The sequence below is a fragment of the Pseudophryne corroboree genome, chromosome 5 (genome assembly GCF_028390025.1).
Source record: "Pseudophryne corroboree isolate aPseCor3 chromosome 5, aPseCor3.hap2, whole genome shotgun sequence".
Classification (NCBI taxonomy): domain Eukaryota; kingdom Metazoa; phylum Chordata; class Amphibia; order Anura; family Myobatrachidae; genus Pseudophryne; species Pseudophryne corroboree.
Window position 1 is genome coordinate 106,618,523 of NC_086448.1, and position 23,252 is coordinate 106,641,774.

General features: G+C 47.8%; 1 protein-coding gene across 6 annotated transcripts in view; it reads left to right on the plus strand.

The window, feature by feature from the left end:
- Positions 1 to 23,252, plus strand: part of CACNB2 (calcium voltage-gated channel auxiliary subunit beta 2) — a 570,712-nt gene that overhangs the window by 407,388 nt on the left and 140,072 nt on the right. For 4 of the 6 annotated variants that reach the window (XM_063921543.1, XM_063921545.1, XM_063921546.1 and 1 more), the window contains one exon: positions 4,882 to 5,001. In XM_063921543.1, coding sequence (XP_063777613.1) covers positions 4,882 to 5,001 — 120 coding nt within the window. Of the gene's footprint in view, positions 1 to 2,425; positions 3,045 to 4,881; positions 5,002 to 23,252 lie in introns of those variants that run through there. The other 2 variants (XM_063921548.1, XM_063921544.1) reach the window with 2 other exon arrangements.

Consider the following 23,252-nt stretch of genomic DNA (forward strand, 5'->3'; position numbering starts at 1 on the left):
AGCATCCACTTAGGACGATAGAGAAAAATGCTTAACATCCAGTGTGTGTGTGATGGCGAAATAAATATTTAAAACAGAAAACTACACAACACAAATTTGTCCATCATATGTTGTGAATGGGGTCAGGGGTCACAGCACTATTAACCCTAGTGGTCAATTGTCCCAGTTGCTAACAATAATTATAGAAACAAGGCCTGTTGTGATTGATAGATAAAGTTCTGGAAAATATAACAATTATTTTATTGCAGTATAGTCACAGTAATGCATCCAGTGGTTTCTTAGCTTTTGAGCAGGGCTCAATTACCGTTGTCTTTGTTGGTTGTAACCTAGTCTTGTTTAAGGATGGACATCGTAAGGCAATCATTGGCGACCATCGATGTTCCCAGGGCTTAAAGTGGTCCTGGAGAGGTGGTGGAACTCATTTACCCTGCCACCTAACCCCCCCCCTCACATTAAGTGGAGCCAGTGCTAGTGTTTTCGGCACCCCCCTATGAACTATAAATTAGTGCCCTACTTCCCATACTTTATAAACACAATAGTGCCACTTATACACATAGTGCCCACAGTAGTGCCCCTTATACACATCTCTGCCTCTGTCACTCCAGCAGCTCACCGCCTGTGTCCCTCCGGCAGCTCCATGCCCTGTATCCCTCCAGCAGCTTGCCCACCTCTCTTGTCCCTTCAGCCCCCTCTCATCTTGTCTTTAAGATGCACAGTGCCTGCTCCTCTTCATGGCTCTTCTTCACTTCAGCTGCGGTGACAGCATGACATCACTTGTATACCGTGCCGGAAAAGGAAGCCGATTTGACCTGATGAGGGGATGAATGCTGTCCAACAGACACAGCGTGTGTGAGTACCAGGAGCGGTGGGCTGTAAATGGAGGAGGACAATGGAGCCACCAGGACCTGAGGAAGGGGGAGGTGGCTGCAGCTCATCAGTAACACTAGTGCCGCCTGTATCATCGATTGACGCAGATGATGGGGTGGGTTTTTCTGTTGGAATTACTGTGCAGTGCAATGGAGGAGGTGGAACTAGTTCCCCCTACCATTACAGGTGGTGGAACTCAGTTCCACCTAGTTCTCCCCCACTTTAACCCCTGGATGTTCCTGTTCCAATGGAAACGCTAATACTAATACTAATAATAATAATTTTATTTATATAGCGCTCTTTCTCCAATAGGACTCAAGGCGCTTAATAGATACATAGCATAGTATAGTACAGAAAATAATGAAGTACATTTTCATCAAAAACAGAAGCATGAAGATACTAAAAGGGACATTATGGAAATGCTTGAGTAAACAGGAAAGTCTTGAGTCTACTTTTAAAGGATTCTATAGTTGGGGCCTCTCGCACTGTGCGGGGAAGTGAGTTCCATAGAGTCGGAGCCGCATGACTAAAAGCTCGACCCCCAGATGAATTACGGGAGATTCTAGGTACTGGGTTTGAAATGATTGCCAGCCATAGAATGCCTCTTTCCGATCCTAGTGCGATGGTTGCTGGCTTGTGTCCGCAGCACAGTTCATTTGTGCATGCAAGAAGCTCCGGCTTCCACTGCAAGCACACAGTGTAACCATCGATGGTTAAACCATTGACCTGTTTCCTTACTATAGCTACATGCATAACAATTTCTGATCATCTTGCAAAGCTCATCCTTAAGTCTTGTTTTATTGCTGTTGTTTTTCTAGTTGTAAAGCACCACAGTAAATGCAGTAATTAGTTAATAAAAATAATGACACTTTACAGTAATAAGCTATATGCTATAGAAATGTCTCTATTTTAGGAGAAAAAGGGACAATTCAAAGTAATTAAGTGTGTTGCAAAAACTATAATCTATATTTTCTCAGCTGCAAAATGTGCAATATGCATGAAAATAGGGGCAGTTTAACCCTCTGCTTCCCTCTGTATTTGGGCGCTGCGGAACCCTTGTAGCGCCATATAAATAAAGGATAATAATATGCATGAAAATAGGTTCAGTTTAACCCTCTGCCTCCCTGGCTGGTACATGGCCATAGTATTCTAGGAAATCTCTCTACATGCCAGTCTATTACTTCTGCATTCCGATCACTTCCTGGCTTCCTTAATGGCATCACTTTATAACAGTGTTAGATAAACTCTCAGGCATAACATTCATTCTAACAAAACATTATAATTGTCTGCACCCTGGCATAGTCAATATTAATGTATATTGATTTTCTCCTTTAAACAATATGTTTGCACAAATCCAATGTGGTGCCACGTTTTCTGCAATGTGTGTTGCTATAATAAGAGCCTGTTAAACCTCACCGCATTGCCATGAAATAAACAATTACTCATCTGCAAACATGGCACACGGTGACTACAGGTTTATTACATGCCATGCCGGATTTCAGCGCCTCCCGTCCTCCCAGCATCTTGCTATTTTGAGACTGGGTACCCTTGAGATGCAGAACAGCAATCTGACACAGAGCACCAGCTCTCTGTGATGTGAACATCTGCGTAAGGACAGGAGGATACGGAGCATGCCCAGTGATGCAAGCCTTCGTCCCCCAACCAGATCCCTAAAGAGATTGATTGAACTTTGCACTTGTAAATGTCAGTGAATACATTATGCCCATGATTTTATTTTTTAAACAGTTCCGTTCACCATCAACAGTAACAGTCCGGACTCCCTCTGTGCAGCAGACACCTTCTCGCTTGTGATGTAGCACTGCCTGATGCCAGCTAGGAATAGAAGAGGACATATTTGCACTTCTCTGTAAATGACCTTTATGTTCCTTAACTCTGTTTTCATGGGGATTTTTGGATTGGAATGAAACAGGGATCCAGCATCCCCCCCTGCACTTCTGCTGAAGTTGATGTGGCTTGTAGGTGCTGGAACTGGCAAGGAAATATGGATAAGGAAAGGGATGGTATCCTGCAATATAATCCATGTACTGAATTAGGAAAAACCTCTTCCGTGTGCCTCTGCTGGGCACAATAATTCATTAGTCCGGCTCATGAAGGCCACCTGGATTAGGCTTCTTAAGAGAGCCAAAGGAGGGCGACTGAAGAATTCTGACATTTGTGTAAGATTCATTCTCTCCTGATTGCTACCTGTGATGCTTTGGACGGGAAGTTGTGATGTGCTGGGTTTTGGACAGATTGCTATATTTAGCACGGTACACTGTTAGGTACCAGCGATGGCTGGGCAAATTATTATTGTGGTCTTGTGTGTATATATATACACACACACACACACACACACACACACACACACACACACACACACACACACACACACACACACACACACAGTATATGGAATTGATCCAAAGCTGTATCCTATAATGTTGCCCAGAAACATTAATATTGAAGTAGGACAAGCCATTGTTGCATTCTAAGATTATGTATTTATTTATTTTTGTTTGTAACTAAAGAAACGATTGGTGACCTTATTGTTTTATTATAGTTGCACAGCTGATCTATTCTACATCCTATACATGCTGTCTAGAAGACGACAAGAGTGTCAACCTTTTAGCGTTAATGATTTAAAATTGATCAGTCCATTAAAGCAGGCAGGCAGTACTATTTTGTCTCCGGATGTCCTTTAAGGGGCATACACACGGAGCGATACGAGCTAACGATACGAACTATACAGTCTATATCGTTAGAAAAACAAGTTCATATCGGTATGTGCTTATAAAACCATCGATGAGCGATGCCCGCACCCGCAGATCGTCATCGTTGGTAAAAAAAATAGACTGTATGCACATACAATTTTGGCTAGAAACGTGACTAGAATATACATAGTCCAAATCGTGTGTATGCCCCTTTAGAGTGTAAGCTCTTGAGATGCATTATCCAGCTTATATAAATTAGCATAGCCATCAGCACACATATGGAATGTTGCCTTTGTATCTCACTGTGATTTATGTCGATGTTCTGTGATATGGGGGTAACGCAGACCTGACCGTAGATGTGCTAAATATAGCACATCTACGATCATTTACTCTGACATGCGGGGGGACACCCAGCACAGGGCTAGTCCGCCCCGCACGTCAGGCCCTCCCCTCCCCCCCCCCCACAGGTGCAGAAGCATCGCACAGCGGCAATGCTTTTGTACCTGACAAGTAGCTCCCTGCCAGCGCAGCTCCTGTTGTCCCGTTGTCCGGACCGCACCCCGCCAACTGCGTTCTAAAGCCCACTCCCGTCCGCGACCTCCTCTGCCTGTCAATCAGGCAGAGGCTATTGCAGCCCAGAGACGCTGATAGCATCTCACTGGGCTACCGGGGTGCGCACACGCAGTGCGGCCGCCGCGCGCGCGCACTCCACAAAAGATTCAGACTGCGATCGCTGCCGCTACAGCGATCCAGTCTGAATTCCCCCCATAATTAGGTGTGCATGATGCACCTTTAAATATTGCATAATGGAGATGCGGGGATACTCACCGACACTGTGCATCAGTGGGAATCAATGTCATTGTAAAGGCAGGAGGTATAGGAAATAACATAAAGAGGGATCAGAACAGAGGGACTGTATGGATCTGTACAAAACATAGGGAAATACTGACAAGTGGTGCTTAGTAGATTGGCAGTAGATGTGAAGCCTAGCCCACACAACACATTTGTTTTATTTTTCCCTTTTAACTGTTTGTTAATAGCATGTCTTGTTCAGACTGTTTTGATCTGAAATCAGATTGGGGACTACACAAATGAGCGCAAAGAGACGGAGAGAATAAAGGTCTATTTTCAAGAAGATTACACGGCATGTGATTAACAGTCACAACAGTTGGCATAATGGGAGCACATTAAAATCTAGAACTCTTGGGTGTATTCATTGCTATTATGAAGCTCGGAAAAGTGCCTTGTAAAAAGCACGATGTGATAACTGTGCGCCCGCTGACCTGTGTTCTCCTCTTACCAGGGTTCGGCGGACTCCTATACCAGCCGTCCATCCGATTCTGATGTCTCTTTGGAAGAAGACAGGGAGGCCGTGCGGAGAGAGGCAGAGCGTCAGGCCCAGGCTCAGCTGGAGAAAGCCAAGGTACGGCACCTGACATTGTTATCGAGCTGCCCGCTGGTGGATCACGGGCCAGGTGATGTGGTGGCAGAGCACTTTACAGGAATCGTGTGTGTATGGTGGCAACGGTGCTAGCTAAGTTTAGGAGGCTGAATCTGTTGGCACAACAGGGTTATGAAAATGCCTGCTGGTGATGGTTTTTGGCAAAACTTTACTTCAGCAGAGGGGTTTGGTCATGTTTTTTAATTTTTTAACAAAAAATGGTTGTCAGATGGTTGGAATATTCATGATCATTTTTTTTTTTTAAATATTAATGAAAAATTGTATATAAAGCATATATGTATATCTATGGGATGCGGTCATAATGCCGACACCAGAATCCCGACTAACGGTGAAATACCGCCACCAGAATCCCGGCGCCATAGGCTTTTCTCCCTCTATGGGTGTCCACGACACCTATAGAAAGAGAATATAACCAGTGGCGAGTGCAGCGAGCCACCGTGCCCGCAGCGTGGTGAGCCCTCAAGGGGCTTTCTAGTGCTCGCCATGCTGCCGGCATACCGGTGGCCAGGATCCTGCTGTCAGTATACTGACGGCCGGAATGTATATAACGATAGATAGATATATTTTATATGCTAGATTTAACTCTTTTGTTGTTATTTCTAATTTACCGTAATTATCTTGTTAAATATTATGTATAGCTATTATTTTGCTAATTACCTATTATATCTAATATTTAACTTCTATTTAGTTGACTATTTGTTTGTTTATCTAACTATCATGTACTGCATTTATCATGAATAGCACATAGGAGCAGTGTTCTGTAGTTGGCATTAAATGCTACCTGTCACGCAGTTCTTTAGAACTCTCACATTAATAGTACCGTAAAAGACACATTGGTGTGTAAACATTAAACAGTAAGATCCCCTCCCTTTCTGTGTCACCGGTGTCTTAAGCATTATTTAGCTAGGCTGCCTAGAACAGGTCTCACATCACGCAGTTATGCACAATTATAGAAAAAAACTCTAAATTGTAAATGTGTGTAGTTGAACAAAATGTAAGTTGCTCAAATCAATTAGGAAATACAATTCAGGTGCATGAAAGGGAGGGGGTAGTCTAAGCTAGAAATACATTGGGGATAAACCCCTGATGCCCCCCAGCACACCGAGCTGTACCTGTACCAAGACATGAAAGAATAAATATATATATATATATATATATATATAAATATATAAAAAATAGAAATCCAGAGGTCTTAGTTACATACAGTTTGCAAACGTATCATAAGCCACCAAGCCCCGACAAGGCTCCTCTGATGCTGGTGGTCTCTAACTCTAGGTCTGGGCCTGGGGTGTAGAACCCCACAAACCGGCAAAGGCTAGCTACCCCATGGCAGCACAAGGCGAGAAGGTAAAGTGTTAGTATGTGTTAATAAAGGAAAACAAAATCTATATACAAAAATTAATATACTAGTGAAAGTGTAATTAAAAGACCAGAAGGATTAATAAATGTGTTAAAGGGGTGCTAAATAAGATCTCGCAGTGTCTTAAGCATTATTTAGCTAGGCTGCCTAGAACGGATTCACTACGATCTGCCGGCGGCCGGCCTCCCGGCGACCAGCATACCGGCGCCGGGAGGCCGGCCGCCGGCTTACCGACAGTGTGGCGGGCGCAAATGAGCACCTTGCGGGCTTGCTGCGCTCGCCACGCCACGCTACGGGCATGGTGCGCGCCACACTATTTTATTCTCCCTCCAGTGGGTCGTGGACCCCCACGAGGGAGAATAAGTGTCGGTAAGCCATCGGCCGGCCTCCCGGCGCCGGTATGCTGGTCGCCGGGAGCCCGACCGCCGGCATACTGAAGACCACCCGCCTAGAACAGGTCTCACATCACGCAGTCATGCACAATTATAGAAAAAACTCTAAATTGTAAATGTGTGTAGTTGTGTGCTGTCTGTACAGATATTTGCTTACTGTACAGGTGTGTGTGGGTGGCAGGTACGAATGTGCCTCAGTCACCCAGAGTCTGGTAAAGACCACAGTGCACAGGTCTCAGCAAAACGTGTAATGCACAGGTTCTCAAACTCGGTCCTCAGAACCCCACACAGTTCATGTTTTCCAGGTCACCTGTGGATTTTTAAAATGTGACAGATGGTGATACACAGTGCACCTGCCGGTTGCCCTGGAAAACATGAACTGTGTGGGGTCATGAGGACTGAGTATGAGAACCACTGGACTGTAATGTGTTAGTGCAGTTTCGGACTGAGGTATGAAGGGCCCAGTGGGAATGCAGTCGTAGGGGCCCACGTTTAGGGGTGTTGTCATTAGTGAATGCATGGGCTGGGCCCCTTGGAAAATATATAAATACTGCTAGTGCATGCATGATAATGTAGCAGATAAATATTGCCAATAAACTGTAGAGAATACATCAGCATAACATAATAACATAGTTTCTGGGGTTGAAAAAAGACAATTTGTCCATCGAGTTCAACCTATTGGCAGTACCCTACACTGTATTATTTTATTAGCACTAATTTTATAAGTTGAAAATGATGAAAAAGATGGCCGTTATTTATTTATTTATTTTGAATATAGTGCGCAATCTACCCACCATAACCCTGTATATCCTTATCCATTAAGAATTGATCTAGCCTATTCTTAAAAGTGTTGACTGAGTACGCCATTACTACTCTCTCAGGCAGGGAATTCCAAACACGTATTGTCCTTACTGTGAAGAAACCTTTTCGTTGTACCCCAGTTAGTATGTAGGTGGTATTTTTGTTCTTGCTACCAAAGTGCATTACCTTACACTTGTCTTTATTGAACCTCATTCTCCATTTTGCTGCCCATGCTTCCAGTTTAATTAAGTCGTTCTGAAGAGACTCAGCGTCCCTCTCCAAATTTATATCCTTACACAGTTTGGTATCGTCTGCAAAAATTGACACCATGCACTAATGTATAACGTATAACTCAAGAGCACAGTCTGGAACCTGATCACTAGAGGAGAAGGAAGGCTACCAGGCAGTAGGGCCCACCGGGTGTTTCCCCTGTATCCCTGTGTCAGTGGCATGCTTGCTTACTCACAAATTTTGGGTTGCTTTGCCAGACTCCTTTAGAGAGTAGGCCAGCTCCTGCTTCTACCCAGTTACCCAGAGAAGTTGGTGGTCAGGGGAGTTGATGATGTGATCTGCGGTGATTAGTGTCCATGTGGACCTGCACTCTACTGTACAGCGCAGCAAATCGGGGCATTGTATAGCGAGGGGATGGGGTCGCACAGTGCCGTAACTAAACATTTTAGTGCTGTGTGCAAGAAACAGCATTGGCGCCCCCCCTCCCACATCATATTTAAAATAGGGCCAGTGTGCGCCATAGGTGTGTGCCAAAAATATAAGGGTGTGGCTTCATGGGGAAGAAGCGTGGCCACAAAATAATACCAATTCATATTATGCCACACAGTAGTGCCACTTACACATATTCCGGCAGGCAGAGTCCTCCTTTTACACATTCCGGCAGGCAGAGTCCCCCTTTTACACATTATGGCAGGCAGAGTCCCCTTTTAACATTACGGCAGGATAGGTCCCCCTTTTACACATTGTGGCAGGCAGAGTCACCCTTTTACAAATTACGGCAGGCAGATTCCCCCTTTTACACATTACGGCAGGATAGGTCCCCCTTTTCACATATGGCAGGCAGAGTACCCCTTTTATGCAGTACAGCAGGCAGAGTCCCCATTTTACACATTACGGCAGGAAGATTCCCCCTTACATCCTCCCCCTGCCCTTGGAGTGGAGTGAAGTGTACTGTAGTGAAGTGTAGTGTAATATAGTGTAGAGTGTAGTGTCTGTGTAGGCACTTACGTGAGGTTTACGTTCTTCCTGTGCTGTTGCTGGCTCCTGTACAGTACTGACTCCTCTGCGGAGTCTGTACACTTCACAGACAGAGATGGGGCAGGCCGCAGTAGCAAAGCAGCACAGGGGGGATATCCTGTCCAGCGCTGCTGCTGACTTTACACAGCAATCAGCGGCTCCAGCTGGTCGGAGCTTGGGGATTCTGCGGGTGCCAGGCACAGGGGAGCGGGAGGGCGAGAGAGATATGCGGCCTCTCAGGGTGTATGTAGAAGGTGCGCCCACAGGGCAAGTGCGCTGTGGGCAATGCACCTTCTGCACACACCTAGTTACAGCCCTGTCATTAATATTCAGTTACAATATACTGCCATACCCGGGATTCAGACCTATAACCTGTTGAACTGTAACCAAACACCTTACTCATTGAGCTATTTGATCCTGCATAAATACTATGAACACTATATGAAGCTACTGGTACTTTGTAAAAAAAAAATAATAAGTATTGCAATTGAGCAGATCTATGTAGTGTGCAGCCACACATCCAATCTCTTGCAGTCACACAATAAATAGATCTGCTCACCTGCAATGCTGATCATTTTTTCACAAAGTTCACGGTAAGCTACAAATAGTTAGAATTCTCTAACTTAGACTTCTCTAGCTTTCTATGTAAGGGCAGATAGCTCAATTAATAGATTGACTGCAATGCCACAGGCAATGGGCTCAAATCCCGGGTATGTCAGCATCTTCAAATGTAATAAAGGACAATGTGACTGAATAACAAAGAAATCTGAAGTTGAGTTCATGAATGCTGTATAGGTATTAGTGACAGAAGGGGACAGGGTAGGAGACAGTGGTGGTCAGGAGATGCTGGGCTTCAAAAAGGGGGGAAGCTCAAAGTGAAAGTAATTAGAACAGGTAATTGACAAGTGCCACCAACTGCGCCCCCTATCCTGCAGCGCTATGTGCGGTGCCCCCTCCGCACACGCCTAGTTACGGCCCTGGGGTCGTAATGATGCAACCCACCCCCAATTTAGGTCTTCTCCACCATCTCCCATGTGGTCTGGGTAAATATCTGGCAGGTATTGCCAAATGTGATCTAAAAAGGGGCGCAGTCTAGAGCAGCTTCCACCAGTCCCCCAAAATAACAACTAGCTGAAGTAGCAAAAGGCGCGTGTGGATTTGAGGAATTTTGACAGGTTAAAAACATCTCCTAAACACAGGTAGGAAGCGGATGTGGTGGAGGAGTGAGACATTGCTGCAGAGAGGATTTGTCTCTGTACAGTAAGTAAATCTAGCACAGCGTTGCTATGGGAATCCAGCTCAGTCATGCCGGCTGCAGTACAGGGCCAGACTTTATGCAATATTTATTACCTCAGGAGTAGCTGTCACAGTGAAAGCTGGAGAAATGACATCAAAGCCAAGTTGTTGAGGGATGTTTTTATTGTATTTTTATTTTTTTTATTTTTTATATTCCTATAGCTGAAATGTTTTCACCTCAGGTAGCAGAGGCAGGTTGTAAGAGGAACACCGATCCTGGCTGGGAGGTTGCTGGTGCACAGGAGGATAGAAAGCTGAGCTCTATGAAGCCAGCTACAGGCATAAGTCACTGAAGCATCCTGCCACAGCAATTACCAGTACAGCCCAGTGAGCAGAGTGTTCCCTTACTGTAACTCAGACTCACATCTCTGCTGGTCACTCGTCTTTCTTACTGGATTGTGTTGTAGGGATGGCCATCGGTGTGCTAGCCATCGATGGTTACACAGACATATATTTATTATATATTTTAATTTATTAAATACTTTTTGTCAGTTCATTAAGTGCAGTAATTATCTCTGTATATCTGCCCTAATGTGACCAAATCCCCAAAAGTCCTGTTTTCGGGCTTTGGACACATTTCCCATATGTACTAAGGGGGTCATTCCAACCTTATCGTAGCTGGACACAGACATGCGGGGGGACGCCCAGCACAGGGCTAGACCGCCGCGCATGTCAGCCCCAGCCCCACCGCACAAGTACAAAAGCATCGCCCAGCGGCGATGCTCTAGTACTTGTAGAGTAACTCCCAGTCAGCGCATCTCCTGCGGCTGGCCGGGAGTTACTTGTCGCTGCCAGGGTCGCAGCGGCTGCATGTGATGTCACGCAGTCGCTGTAGCCCGCTACCCTCCACCCCCCCCCCCCCCCTCCACCCCCGCACGGTCCGGCCACACCTGCGTTGGCTCGACCGTGCTTCATTGTGCCGCACCCTCCCGCCCAGCGACCGCCTCTGCATGTCAATCATGCAGAGGCATTCGCTAGGCAACGACGGGCATCGGACGTATGGCATGCGCAGTTCTGAACCGATCGCCCCACTGCGAAAAACTGCAGCATGCGATCGGGTCGTAATAGGACCCCCTAAGCCCAGGAATCCCGGGCTTCGCTGCATAGAGTAATGCCAGCTTTTACCCTATAGTAGCCTATGGGCTTCTTTACACATTATTTCCTGAGATCCCAGCTCTGCTCGCAGCTGCTGCATCTCATTGTGCATTCGCAGATTGACTCCCGGGGCTGAAATCCGAAGTCCTCACATCGCAAAGGACAGCTCTTATCGGGAGAGCCAGTAAATTTAGCACATCTACGATCACTTTCACAGACATGCGGGGAGACGCCCAGCACCGGGCTAGTCTGCCCCGCATGTCTGGCTCTGCCCTCCCCCCCCCCCCCCAGCACAGGGCTAGTCTGCCCCGCATGTCTGGCTCTGCCCCCCCCCCCCCCCCCAGCACAGGGCTAGTCTGCCCCGCATGTCTGGCTCTGCCCTCCCCCCCCCCCCCAGCACAGGGCTAGTCTGCCCCGCATGTCTGGCTCTGCCCTCCCCCCCCCCCCCCCCCAGCACAGGGCTAGTCTGCCCCGCATGTCTGGCTCTGCCCCCCCCCCCCCCAGCACAGGGCTAGTCTGCCCCGCATGTCTGGCTCTGCCCCCCCCCCCTCCCCCCCAGCACAGGGCTAGTCTGCCCCGCATGTCTGGCTCTGCCCTCCCCCCCCAGCACAGGGCTAGTCTGCCCCGCATGTCTGGCTCTGCCCCCCCCCCCCAGCACAGGGCTAGTCTGCCCCGCGTGTCTGGCTCTGCCCTCCCCCCCCCCCCCCCCCAGCACAGGGCTAGTCTGCCCCGCATGTCTGGCTCTGCCCCCCCCCCCCCCCCCCCAGCACAGGGCTAGTCTGCCCCGCATGTCTGGCTCTGCCCTCCCCCCCGCCAGCACAGGTACAAAAGCATTGCATGGCGGCGATGCATTTGTACCTGAAGAGTAGCTCCCAACCAGCGCAGCTCCTGCCCGGTCTGGGCACACCTGCGTTGCCCATACCGCGCCCCCAAAACGGCGGCCCAACACCACCGGTCCGCCCGCTTCCACCCAGCGAGCGCCTCTGCCTGTCAATCAGGCTGGGCTGAGATGCCAATCGCATCTCTGGCATGCGCCAACACACTGCGGCGCATGGGCAGTTCAGATGTGATCGCCCACTGTGCGGAAACACACAGCAGCGACCAGGTGTGAATTGGCCCGTAAGTCTGTCTATGTAGCACTACGGAACGTGGCGTGGCACACAGATATACAAGTGTCACATAGATTAATCAGCACAGTCTCCTAGTGTGCCCTAGTTGCATCACATTTTCAGTTAAATAGACACAATAAAGAAGGCCAGCAGTAGCAGAGCCGCGTGGGACCTGGCTCACCTAGAGGGGCTGTGTGGCACCACTGCAGCAATAATGTATAAGGGCACATCAGTAACCGATCGGCACTGAATATCTGCAAATTAAGGCCCAGATTTGTTCAACTTTGGAGAGTAATAAATAGCACAGTAAAAAAGTACCAACCAAGCAGCTCCTAACTGCCGTGTTACATGTTGTGTTTGAAAAATGACAGTTAGGAGCTGATTGGCTGGTGGTTTATCACTGTGCTATTTATCACCCTCCAGGTCTTGATAAATCTGGGTTTAAATCTGACCTCCGGTCAGTCACTTCTGCTTGTGTACACAAGGACAGGCCCTTGCTGTTAAGGGGGGTACTCACGGAGCGAGCGCTGCTTAAAATCTAAGCAACGTGACTAGATTGCTTAGATTTTAAGCAGCAATCACTCCGTGTGCTCCCCTCACAGCGATAGCGATGCGCAGCCCCGCGCATCGCTATCGCTGGTGCTAGATTGGCCTACCATGCACCCGCACCCGCTAGGTGAAATGAGCGCCCCCCTCCCCCGCTCCCCCCACACGCTCAGCACACATCTCTCCCTGGATCTGCCCGTGAATACTGGCCTTTACCTAAAATGCTTGAACGTTTGGCTGACCCAATAAGTATTATTATGCTCATGGTAGGATGGCATTCATAGTCGCTTTTTTCGATAAATGTAAAGTGCTGGCCTTTCCTGGAGATCTATACATGAACAGAGAGATCATTAAACAGAACTAAACAATGCAGAGAACATGAATAACAGGTCTAAAGCTCCTCTTGTGTTAGAGGCTGTTTTGGGGCCAGCAGTAATAACTAGTGCCACCAGCTTTTTAATGCAACATGTGATCCTACCACTAAGCTATACGATGAAGTAGATTCATTGGATTAGTATAGATGTAGCACATAAGAATGAGCCTCAAACCTTTCAGATAGATAAAATAGAGAAGTTGCCCATAGTAACCAATCAACGTCTAATTGTCATTTCATAGTCTTTGCTAGATAGAAACATGGGGGGTCATTCCGAGTTGATCGGTCGTTATTTTTTTTCCGCAATGGAGCGATTAGTCGCTAATGCGCATGCACAATGTCCGCAGTGCGACTGCGCCAAGTAAATTTACTATGCAGTTAGGTATTTTACTCACGGCTTTTTCTTCGTTCAGGCGATCGGAGTGTGATTGACAGGAAGTGGGTGTTTCTGGGCGGAAACAGGCCGTTTTATTGGTGTGTGCGGAAAAACGCTACCGTTTCTGGGAAAAACGCGGGAGTGGCTGGAGAAACGGAGGAGTATCTGGGCGAACGCTGGGTGTGTTTGTGACGTCAAACCAGGAACGACAAGCACTGAACTGATCGCAGATGCCGAGTAAGTCTGGAGCTACTCAGAAACTGCTAAGAGGTGTGTAGTCGCAATTTTGAGAATCTTTCGTTCGCAATTCTAAGAAGCTAAGATTCACTCCCAGTAGGCGGCGGCTTAGCGTGTGCAATGCTGCTAAAAGCAGCTTGCGAGCGAACAACTCGGAATGAGGGCCATGATTGGATGCTTTGGGCAACTTCTCCACTTTATCTCTCTCCAAGGCTTACTACATCTCCTCTTCAACATTAAAAAAAGACGTTGATTTGTTGTTAGGGGACTGATCAATATTCATGTGATACAAGTGATCAATTTCTAACCAACATGCAAGAATAAGATAGTCTGGGGAAGGGGGGAAAACGTGTAAGAGGTCCAAGCTGCTCCGTCGCCACTAGTAACGTTCTGTGGCGGCACGCCAGGCAATGTGTCTTTGTCTACATGGCTGTGCAATGCATTAGTCATTTGACTGAGCAGAACTTTATTTATATCCCCATTGGGAAGAACTTGTGTTCATTCACTTTGTTTCCTGATCGAGGACGGGCTTACCATCAGTGTTGTTACAAGGGATCCTGCCCTGTATTTGGAAATTGCAATTAATTTATTATATGCCAGCACAGTAATGCTGCTTTACCTTCCCCCCTCCCCCCACCCCACCATAGTGTTCGATAACGGTATCCGATGACGCAGTTTTTGCTGAATCATTGTTGCTTTACAGTGCCAGTAATCTCTGCATGGCATAGCAGATGGGGGAGCCACATTGGTGCAATTGCACCATAATGCCCCGGACCACCCACCTATGCCTCGCTACGCCACGCCTGTCCCCGGTATGCTGCTCAGATGGGGCAGCTAGAAAGTATGCAAGTATGTGGTGCACTACTGTGAGGGCAAGCAGGGTACTAGAGTGTTATGGTTATATGTGCAGGGCCATATTAATGTATGGGTCACACTGGGCAGCTGCCCAGGGCCCACGGTTCTAGGTGCCTTAAAGCAGGTATTGACTTCCCTGGGCTAACGCCTCCAGAACTTCTTGGGAGGCAGGTAGATGATGCTGCCCAGCCACTTTCATTGTGAATTACACACAATCAGAGCTGCCAAGCAGCCTTCTCTACCTGCCTCCCAGCCTGCAGCCAGACAGTGAATGGCTGTCAGCATGCTGATTGGTGGATTATTGGAGCTATCCACCAATCAGAGTGCTGACAGACATTCACTGCATTGAAACATGTGAAGAGATTGTGCAAGACCGGTAAGATATGAATTTTTAAATAAAAACTTTGTTCCTGTGAATGGCTGTGTAGGGCCCCAGTACATTGCTTTGCCCGTGGTCTACAATGCTGGTAAGATGGCCCTGTATATGTGGCCCTACAGTTAATATGGAGCACTAGCCTAGGGCGCTAGTAGACCTGGGGCTGGCACTTTGGGCAACCATTTCACTTGAAATCATAAAAAAATTTATCTAAATCAGTGTTTCTCAATCAGTTTCCCCTACTCCTCCCCTCCCCCCCCCCCCCCCCAGTACCTTGGCGGGCGGGATGCTGGCTGTCCATATCCCGACAGCGGCATCCCACCCGCTAGAATGCCGGCAGCGGGGCAAGCACAAAGAGTCCCCGTGCGGGCTCGGTGGCTTCCTGCACTGGCCACAGGATCTATTCCCACTTTCTGTGTGTTGTGGACACCAATAAGTGGGAATAGTCCTGGTGGGATTCCGGCGTCGGGAATCTGGCGTCGGATCCGACAGCCGGCAAATTGAACACATCCCAGTAGAATTGCTATTAGACAAATGTCTAGACGCAGCTCTATTTAAAACAAATAAATGTGCTATGAACAAGATTAATATAAAAAAAAACCCACATGAATAGAATGAACTAATATATAATACCCCTGAATGTCACAGCGAGTACCCCAGTTTGAGAACTATTGATCTAGATCATAGAGGGGTGGCCGGGGGCTCTCCCCGGACCAGTGCTGTAGTATTTAAGAAGAAGAAAAAATCACAGGGGGCATGGCTACCCTTTCCAGATTAGACCTTTTCCCCTTGGTACCCAGGCCCCATGGCTGTCTCAATGACCCTGGACGTAGCCATAATACAGTATAAGGAAAGGATTTTCTCTTACGTCCTAGAGGATGCTGGGGACTCCGTAAGGACCATGGGGTATAGACGGGCTCCGCAGGAGATAGGGCACCTAAAAAGAACTTTGACTATGGGTGTGCACTGGCTTCTCCCTCTATGCCCCTCCTCCAGACCTCAGTTAGATCTTGTGCCCAGAGGAGAATGGGTGCATTGCAGAGAGCTCTCCAGAGTTTTCTGTTGAAGAAGAATTTTGTTAGGTTTTTTATTTTCAGGGAGTCCTGTTGGCAACAGGCTCCCTGCATCGTGGGACCGAGGAGAGAGAAACAGAGCTGGCTTGTCAAGTTGGGCACTGCTTCTAAGGCTACTGGACACCATTAGCTCCAGAGGGAGTCAGAACACAGGTCTCACCTGGGGTTCGTCCCGGAGCCGCGCCGCCGTCCTCCTCACAGATGCCGAAGATCGAAGACGGGTGAGTATGAGAAGGCAGAAGACATCTTAGGCGGCAGAAGACATCAGATCTTCATGAGGTAAGGCGCGCAGCGGTAAACTGCGCGCCATTGCTCCCAGTCTCACACACAGAGCAGCACTGAAGGGTGCAGGGCGCAGGGGGGGGGGGGGGGGCGCCCTGGGCAGCAATATTCCTCACTTTTGGGCAAATTCAGCTAGATTAGGCTGCGGATGCAGTAAATCTAAGATCCCCCGCCATTTTAATAGAAAAGTCACTGGGACCGAAGCCCGCCGTCGGGTGGACGGGGCTTGATCCTCAGCACTAACCAGCACCATTTTCTCCACAGAAGCTGCATGCATGAACGCTGGCTCCCTGGTCTCTCCCCTGCTGAACTTCACAGGCTGGAAAAAAGAGGAGGGGGGCACATTACCGACGCAGTGAGTGGGAATTGGTATATTATATATAAAAAAGCGCTATCTGGTCATATTTTTTCCAGTGTTTTTAAGTGCTGGTGTGTGCTGGCATACTCTCTCTCTGTCTCTCCTAAGGGCCTGGTTGGGGTTTTGTCCCCTTATAGGTTAATCCCTGTGTGTGTGGGGTGTCGGTACGTGTGTGTCGACATGTCTGAGGCGGAAGGCTTCTCCAAGGAGGAGGTGGAGCAAATGAGTGGTGTGTCCCCGTCGGTTGTGCCGACTCCGGATTGGATGGACATGTGGCATATGTTGAATGCAAGTGTGGCATCTTTACATAAAAGGCTTGATAAGGCTGAATTAGGGGGGACATCAGGGGGTCAATCCTCGGATTGGACCGACTCACAGGGCCCATCGGGGTCTCAAAAGCGTCCCTTAACACAAGACACTACTACCGACACGGATTCTGATTCCAGTGTCGACTACGACGAAGTAAAATTGCACCCTAGGGTGACTAAAACCATTCAGTGTATGATTGTGGCAATAAGAGATGTGCTGCATATTGGGGATGAACCCTCGGTCCCCGACACAAGGGTACCCATGTTTAAGGGAAAGAAACAGATTATTAATTTTCCCGCATCTCATGAATTAAATGATTTCTTTGGAAAAGCTTGGGAGACTCCGGAAAAGAGACCACAGATCCCCAAAAGAATTTATATGGCATACCCCTTCCCTAAGCAGGACAGGGAGATTTGGGAATCATCCCCCACTGTGGACAAGGCCCTAACGCGCTTGTCCAAGAAAGTGGCGCTACCGTCTCCTGACACAGCGGCCCTTAAGGACCCTGCAGATCGCAGGCAAAAAACTACCTTAAAGTGTATTTATTCTCATATGGGTGCTGTGCTAAGACCGACAATTGCGTCGGCATGGGTGTGTAGCGCAATTGCAGCTTGGACAGATGAGCTGACAGATCAATTTGATAATATGGATAAGGATACTATATTCTTAACTCTAGTCCATTTAAACGACGCAGTCTTATTTATGAGGGATGCTCAAAGGGACATTGGATTGCTAGCTTCTAGGGCCAATGCCATGTCTATCTCAGCGAGAAGATCCTTATGGACTCGCCAATGGACGGGTGATGCGGATTCCAAAAAACAAATGGAAGTACTACCCTATAAGGGTGATGTATTGTTTGGGGATGGGCTGACGGACCTGGTTTCCACAGCTACAGCAGGTAAATCAAATTTTTTACCATATATTCCCCAACAGCAAAAGAACGTAACACCCTATCAGATGCAGTCCTTTCGGTCGCACAAGTCCAGAAGAGGTCGGGGATCCTCTTTCCTCGCCAGAGGTAAGGGCAGAGGCAAAAGAGCACCTGCTTTGGCAGGTGCCCAGGAACAAAAGTCCTCCCCGGCTGCTCCAAAACCCACAGCATGACGCTGGGGCTCCCCTGAGGGAGTCCGCACTGGTGGGGGCACGTCTTCGACTTTTCAGTCAGGCCTGGGTCAGTTCAGACCTGAATCCCTGGGTGTTGGAAATAGTTTCCCAGGGTTACAAATTGGAATTCGAGGAGGTGCCCCCGCGCCGATTTTTTTTTCAAATCGGCCCTACCAGCTTCCACATCGGAAAGGGATATAGTGTTAGCTGCACTTCAAACGCTGTGTATACAGCAAGTGATAATCAAGGTTCCCCTGCACCAGCAGGGAAGAGGTTACTACTCAACCCTATTTGTGGTCCCAAAAACGGACGGTTCGGTCAGACCTATTTTGAATCTGAAATCCCTAAACCTGTACATAAAAAGATTCAAATTCAAAATGGAATCACTCAGAGCGATAATAGCCAACATGGAGGAGGAGGAGTTTATGGTGTCTCGGGACATAAAGGATGCGTACCTTCATGTCCCCATATATGCCCCCCATCAGGAATACCTGAGTTTCGCTGTACAGGATTGTCATTACCAATTTCAGACGTTGCCGTTTTCCACGGCCCCAAGGATTTTCACCAAGATAATGGCGGAAATGATGGTGGTCCTGCGCAAGCATGGAGTCACAATTATCCCATACTTGGACGATCTCCTGATAAAAGCGAGATAAAGGGAGAAATTGCTGAGCAGTGTGGCGCTCTCTCTGAGAGTGCTCCAGCAACACGGTTGGATTCTAAATCTACCGAAGTCACAGTTGATTCCGACAACTCGACTACCGTTCCTAGGTATGATACTGGATACGGAACAAACTAAGGTCTTCCTCCCAATAGAGAAAGCCCAGGACATCCAGAACATGGTCAGAGACCTGCTAAAACCGAAAAGGGTGTCAGTTCACCAATGCACTCGAGTTCTGGGGAAAATGGTGGCGGCCTACGAGGCCATTCCCTTCGGAAGGTTCCATGCAAGTACTTTTCAATGGGACCTTCTGCACAAGTGGTCCGGGTCCCATCTGCACTTACATCGGAAAATAACTCTGTCCCCAGGGGCCAGAGTGTCTCTCCTGTGGTGGTTGCAAAGTGCTCACCTGCTGGAGGGTCGCAGGTTCGGAATTCAGGATTGGATCCTGGTTACCACGGTCGCGAGCCTCCGAGGATGGGGAGCGGTCACACAGGGAAAAAATTTTCAGGGTCTTTGGTCAGACCAGGAGTCCTGTCTACACATCAATGTGTTGGAACTCAGGGCCTTCGACAAGCGGAGAGTCTTCTTCGAAACCTACCGGTTCTGATTCAATCAGACAATGTCACAGCAGTGGCTCATGTGAACCGCCAAGGCGGGACAAGAAGCAGAGTCACGATGGCGGAAGCCACAAGGATTCTTCGCTGGGCGGAAAATCATGTAAGCGCTCTGTCGGCTGTCTTCATTCCGGGAGTGGACAACTGGGAAGCAGACTTCCTCAGCAGACACGATCTCCATCCAGGAGAGTGGGGTCTTCATCAAGAAGTCTTTGCAGACATAACACGTCTTTGGGGAACTCCTCAAATAGACATGATGGCGTCACGCCTCAACAAAAAGCTTCGGAGGTATTGTGCCAGGTCTCGGGACCCTCAGGCAGTGGCAGTAGATGCTCTGATAACACCGTGGCTGTTCAAATCGGTCTACGTGTTTCCTCCTCTTCCTCTCATCACAAAAGTGTTGAGGATCATAAGGTAAAGAAACGTACAGACAATACTCGTTGTCCCAGACTGGCCTCGAAGGGCTTGGTACTCAGATCTACAAGAGATGCTCACAAGAGATCCCTGGCCTCTTCCTCTGAGGGAAGACCTGTTGCAACAGGGGCCCTGTGTATTTCAAGACTTACCGCGGTTACGTTTGACGGCATGGCGGTTGAACGCCGAATCCTAGCGAAAAAGGGGATTCCGGAAGAGGTCATCCCTACTTTAATAAAGGCTAGGAAGGAGGTGACGGTTAAGCATTATCACCGTATCTGGCGAAAGTATGTGTCTTGGTGTGAGACCAAGAATGCACCTACGGAAGATTTTCATCTGGGTCGTTTTCTCCACTTCCTACAGGCAGGAGTGGATATGGGCCTGAAATTAGGCTCTGTTAAGATACAGATTTAGGGCCTCTTGATTTTCTTTCAGAAGGCATTGGCTTCTCTTCCAGAAGTCCAGACGTTTGTAAAGGGAGTGCTGCATATCCAGCCCCCTTTTGTGCCTCCAGTGGCACCATGGGACCTGAACGTGGTGTTGCAGTTCCTAAAATCACACTGGTTTGAACCGCTTAACAAGGTTGAGTTGAAATTTCTTACCTGGAAGGTGGTCATGCTGTTGGCCTTGGCATCAGCAAGGCGAGTGTCTGAATTGGCGGCTTTGTCACACAAGAGCCCATACTTGATTTTTCATGTGGATTGAGCTAAATTGAGGACACGTCCGCAATTTTGGCCTAAAGTGGTTTCTTCATTCCATATGAATCAACCTATTGTGGTGCCTGTGGCTACAAGTGACCTGGAGGATTCCAGATCCCTGGATGTAGTCAGGGCCTTAAAGATTTATGTAGCCAGAACGGCTAAAATTAGAAAAACAGAGGCTCTGTTTGTCCTGTATGCTGCTAATAAGATTGGCGCACCTGCTTCGAAGCAGACTATTGCTCGCTGGATCTGTAATACGATTCAGCAGGCTCATTCTACGGCTGGATTGCCGGTAACAAATTCGGTTAAAGCCCATTCCACTAGGAAGGTGGGCTCTTCTTGGGCGGCTGCCCGAGGTGTCTCGGCATTACAGCTTTGCCGAGCGGCGACTTGGTCGGGGTCAAACACTTTTGCAAAATTCTACAAGTTTGATACCCTGGCTGATGAGGACCTAGCGTTTGCTCAGTCGGTGCTGCAGAGTCATACGCACTCTCCCGCCCGATTGGATGCTTTGGTATAAACCCCATGGTCCTTACGGAGTCCCCAGCATCCTCTAGGACGTAAGAGAAAATAAGATTTTAAACCTACCGGTAAATCTATTTCTCCTAGTCCGTAGAGGATGCTGGGCGCCCGTCCCAGTGCGGAAACTCTACAAGACTTGTATATAGTTGTTGCTTACATAAGGGTTCTGTTACAGTTGGAATAGGTCTTGGACCGTTACTGTTGTTTGTTCATACTGTTAACTGGTTATGTATGTTCCAGGTTACATGGTATGATTGGTGTGGGCTGGTATGAATCTTGCCCTTGGATTGCTAAATCCTGCCTTGTATTGTCCATCTCCTCTGGGCACAGTTCTCTAACTGAGGTCTGGAGGAGGGGCATAGAGGGAGGAGCCAGTGCACACCCATAGTCAAAGTTCTTTGTAGGTGCCCTACCTCCTGCGGAGCCCGTCTATACCCCATGGTCCTTACGGAGTCCCCAGCATCCTCTACGGACTAGGAGAAATAGATTTACCGGTAGGTTTAAAATCTTATTTTAATCAAGATTGGCAAAATATATTTAAATCAATCACAGATTGATGTTTTAGTCATTGTTAATGGGCCCCACACACTTAAAGAAGATAAGATTTGTTTCTTCATATTAAACATTGTCTCCTTGTTGCTATAGGGATTTGTTCCGCTGTTTATAGTTTAGTTACCCAGATACATTGCAAGCCTAATCTGCAACTACTTGTTTGTTCTATTTGTGGAACAATATTACATTTTCAAGGGAGACATTTACTAATTACTAAGTCATTTAAAAAGAAGGAGGTGATTATGACAGAACATTTCCTGTCCCCGTCGGACAGCTGCGTGCGCTTGGCACAGAGATGGCTCAATTAGTCTATGTGAATGGAAGTCTGTAGAGGCAAGGAGCACTTTCCCGGTTGTAGCAACGCTGCAGTTCACGTCTCGCAGATGCATTTAGCTCAGTGTTAATCAGCAGAACTGGAGTTATTTTTGCAAACCAGTTATTTTTGTCAAGATTACTGTATTTTACTGGCAGATGCAAAAAGGCTACTTTCTCACCCTTTGTGCTAAAAATATCCACAGAAACCAAATACTGTATAATCAGAGTATTTAAACATATGTAAATGTAATTGGGGGACGTTCATAAAAACTGGTGTTGCCCATAGCAACAGATCAGATCATGGGTATTCGCAATGCACACGGAACTCATCATACTGCACATACTCCAATGAAGGAAATCTGTTTGTGCGGATCAGGTACCCGTACATGGACGGAGAATGCTAGTGCGTATGGAATGATCCATCCATTGATGGACCACGCTTTCTGTGAAAGTTGATTTTATACTTGCCTACTCTCCCGAAATGGCCAGGAGGCTCCAGAAAATATGGTGACCCTTCCCGGTCCCCCAGATGAGCAAGCAAGTCTCCCGATTTTTCAGGTCCCCCCTGGCCGGCCGCCCACTTAGTGAGGAAAGTGGGCGGTCCAGACAGTTGATGATGCGATTCTTGCTGAATCGCGTCATCATAGCCATGCCCCCTCCAGTATAATGCCTGTAAGATCGGCATTACAGAGCGGGGGCATGGCTTAAATGCAGGGGGGGGGGAGAGAAAGAGAGATCAGGTCTCAGACTGTGCACTTGAATTGTACATTATACATATGTTTTCTACAGAACTGTTTATCAAGGCGCCCAGTCCATGCTTTCTTTGTTAGGCAAACCAATGGGGTGGCTGGCCACAACCCCTCTGGAGACTGGCCACACCCCTAAACATGGGCCCCTACCACTGACTTCGCCCGATGGACCCTTCACGTCCCAGTCCGACACTACCTCCAGTTCAGATTGTGCCACATTACAGTGTCTCAAATGTCTACATATGCAACACTATAGTGCACCCAGCCCATATTATGCTACATCACAGTGCCCCACTTTTATTATGTAACATTACTGTTATGCTAATTACAATGACCCCAGTTCAAATTATACCTCAATACATTATACAATGTACTATGTCACGATCCGGGTATCTGGACGCCATTACTTACCCTTCAGATGCCTCCTAAGGCGGGCTCAGCGTTCCAGGACCGGATTCCGCTGTTCCTGAGTTTCCACATACAGAGTGGTC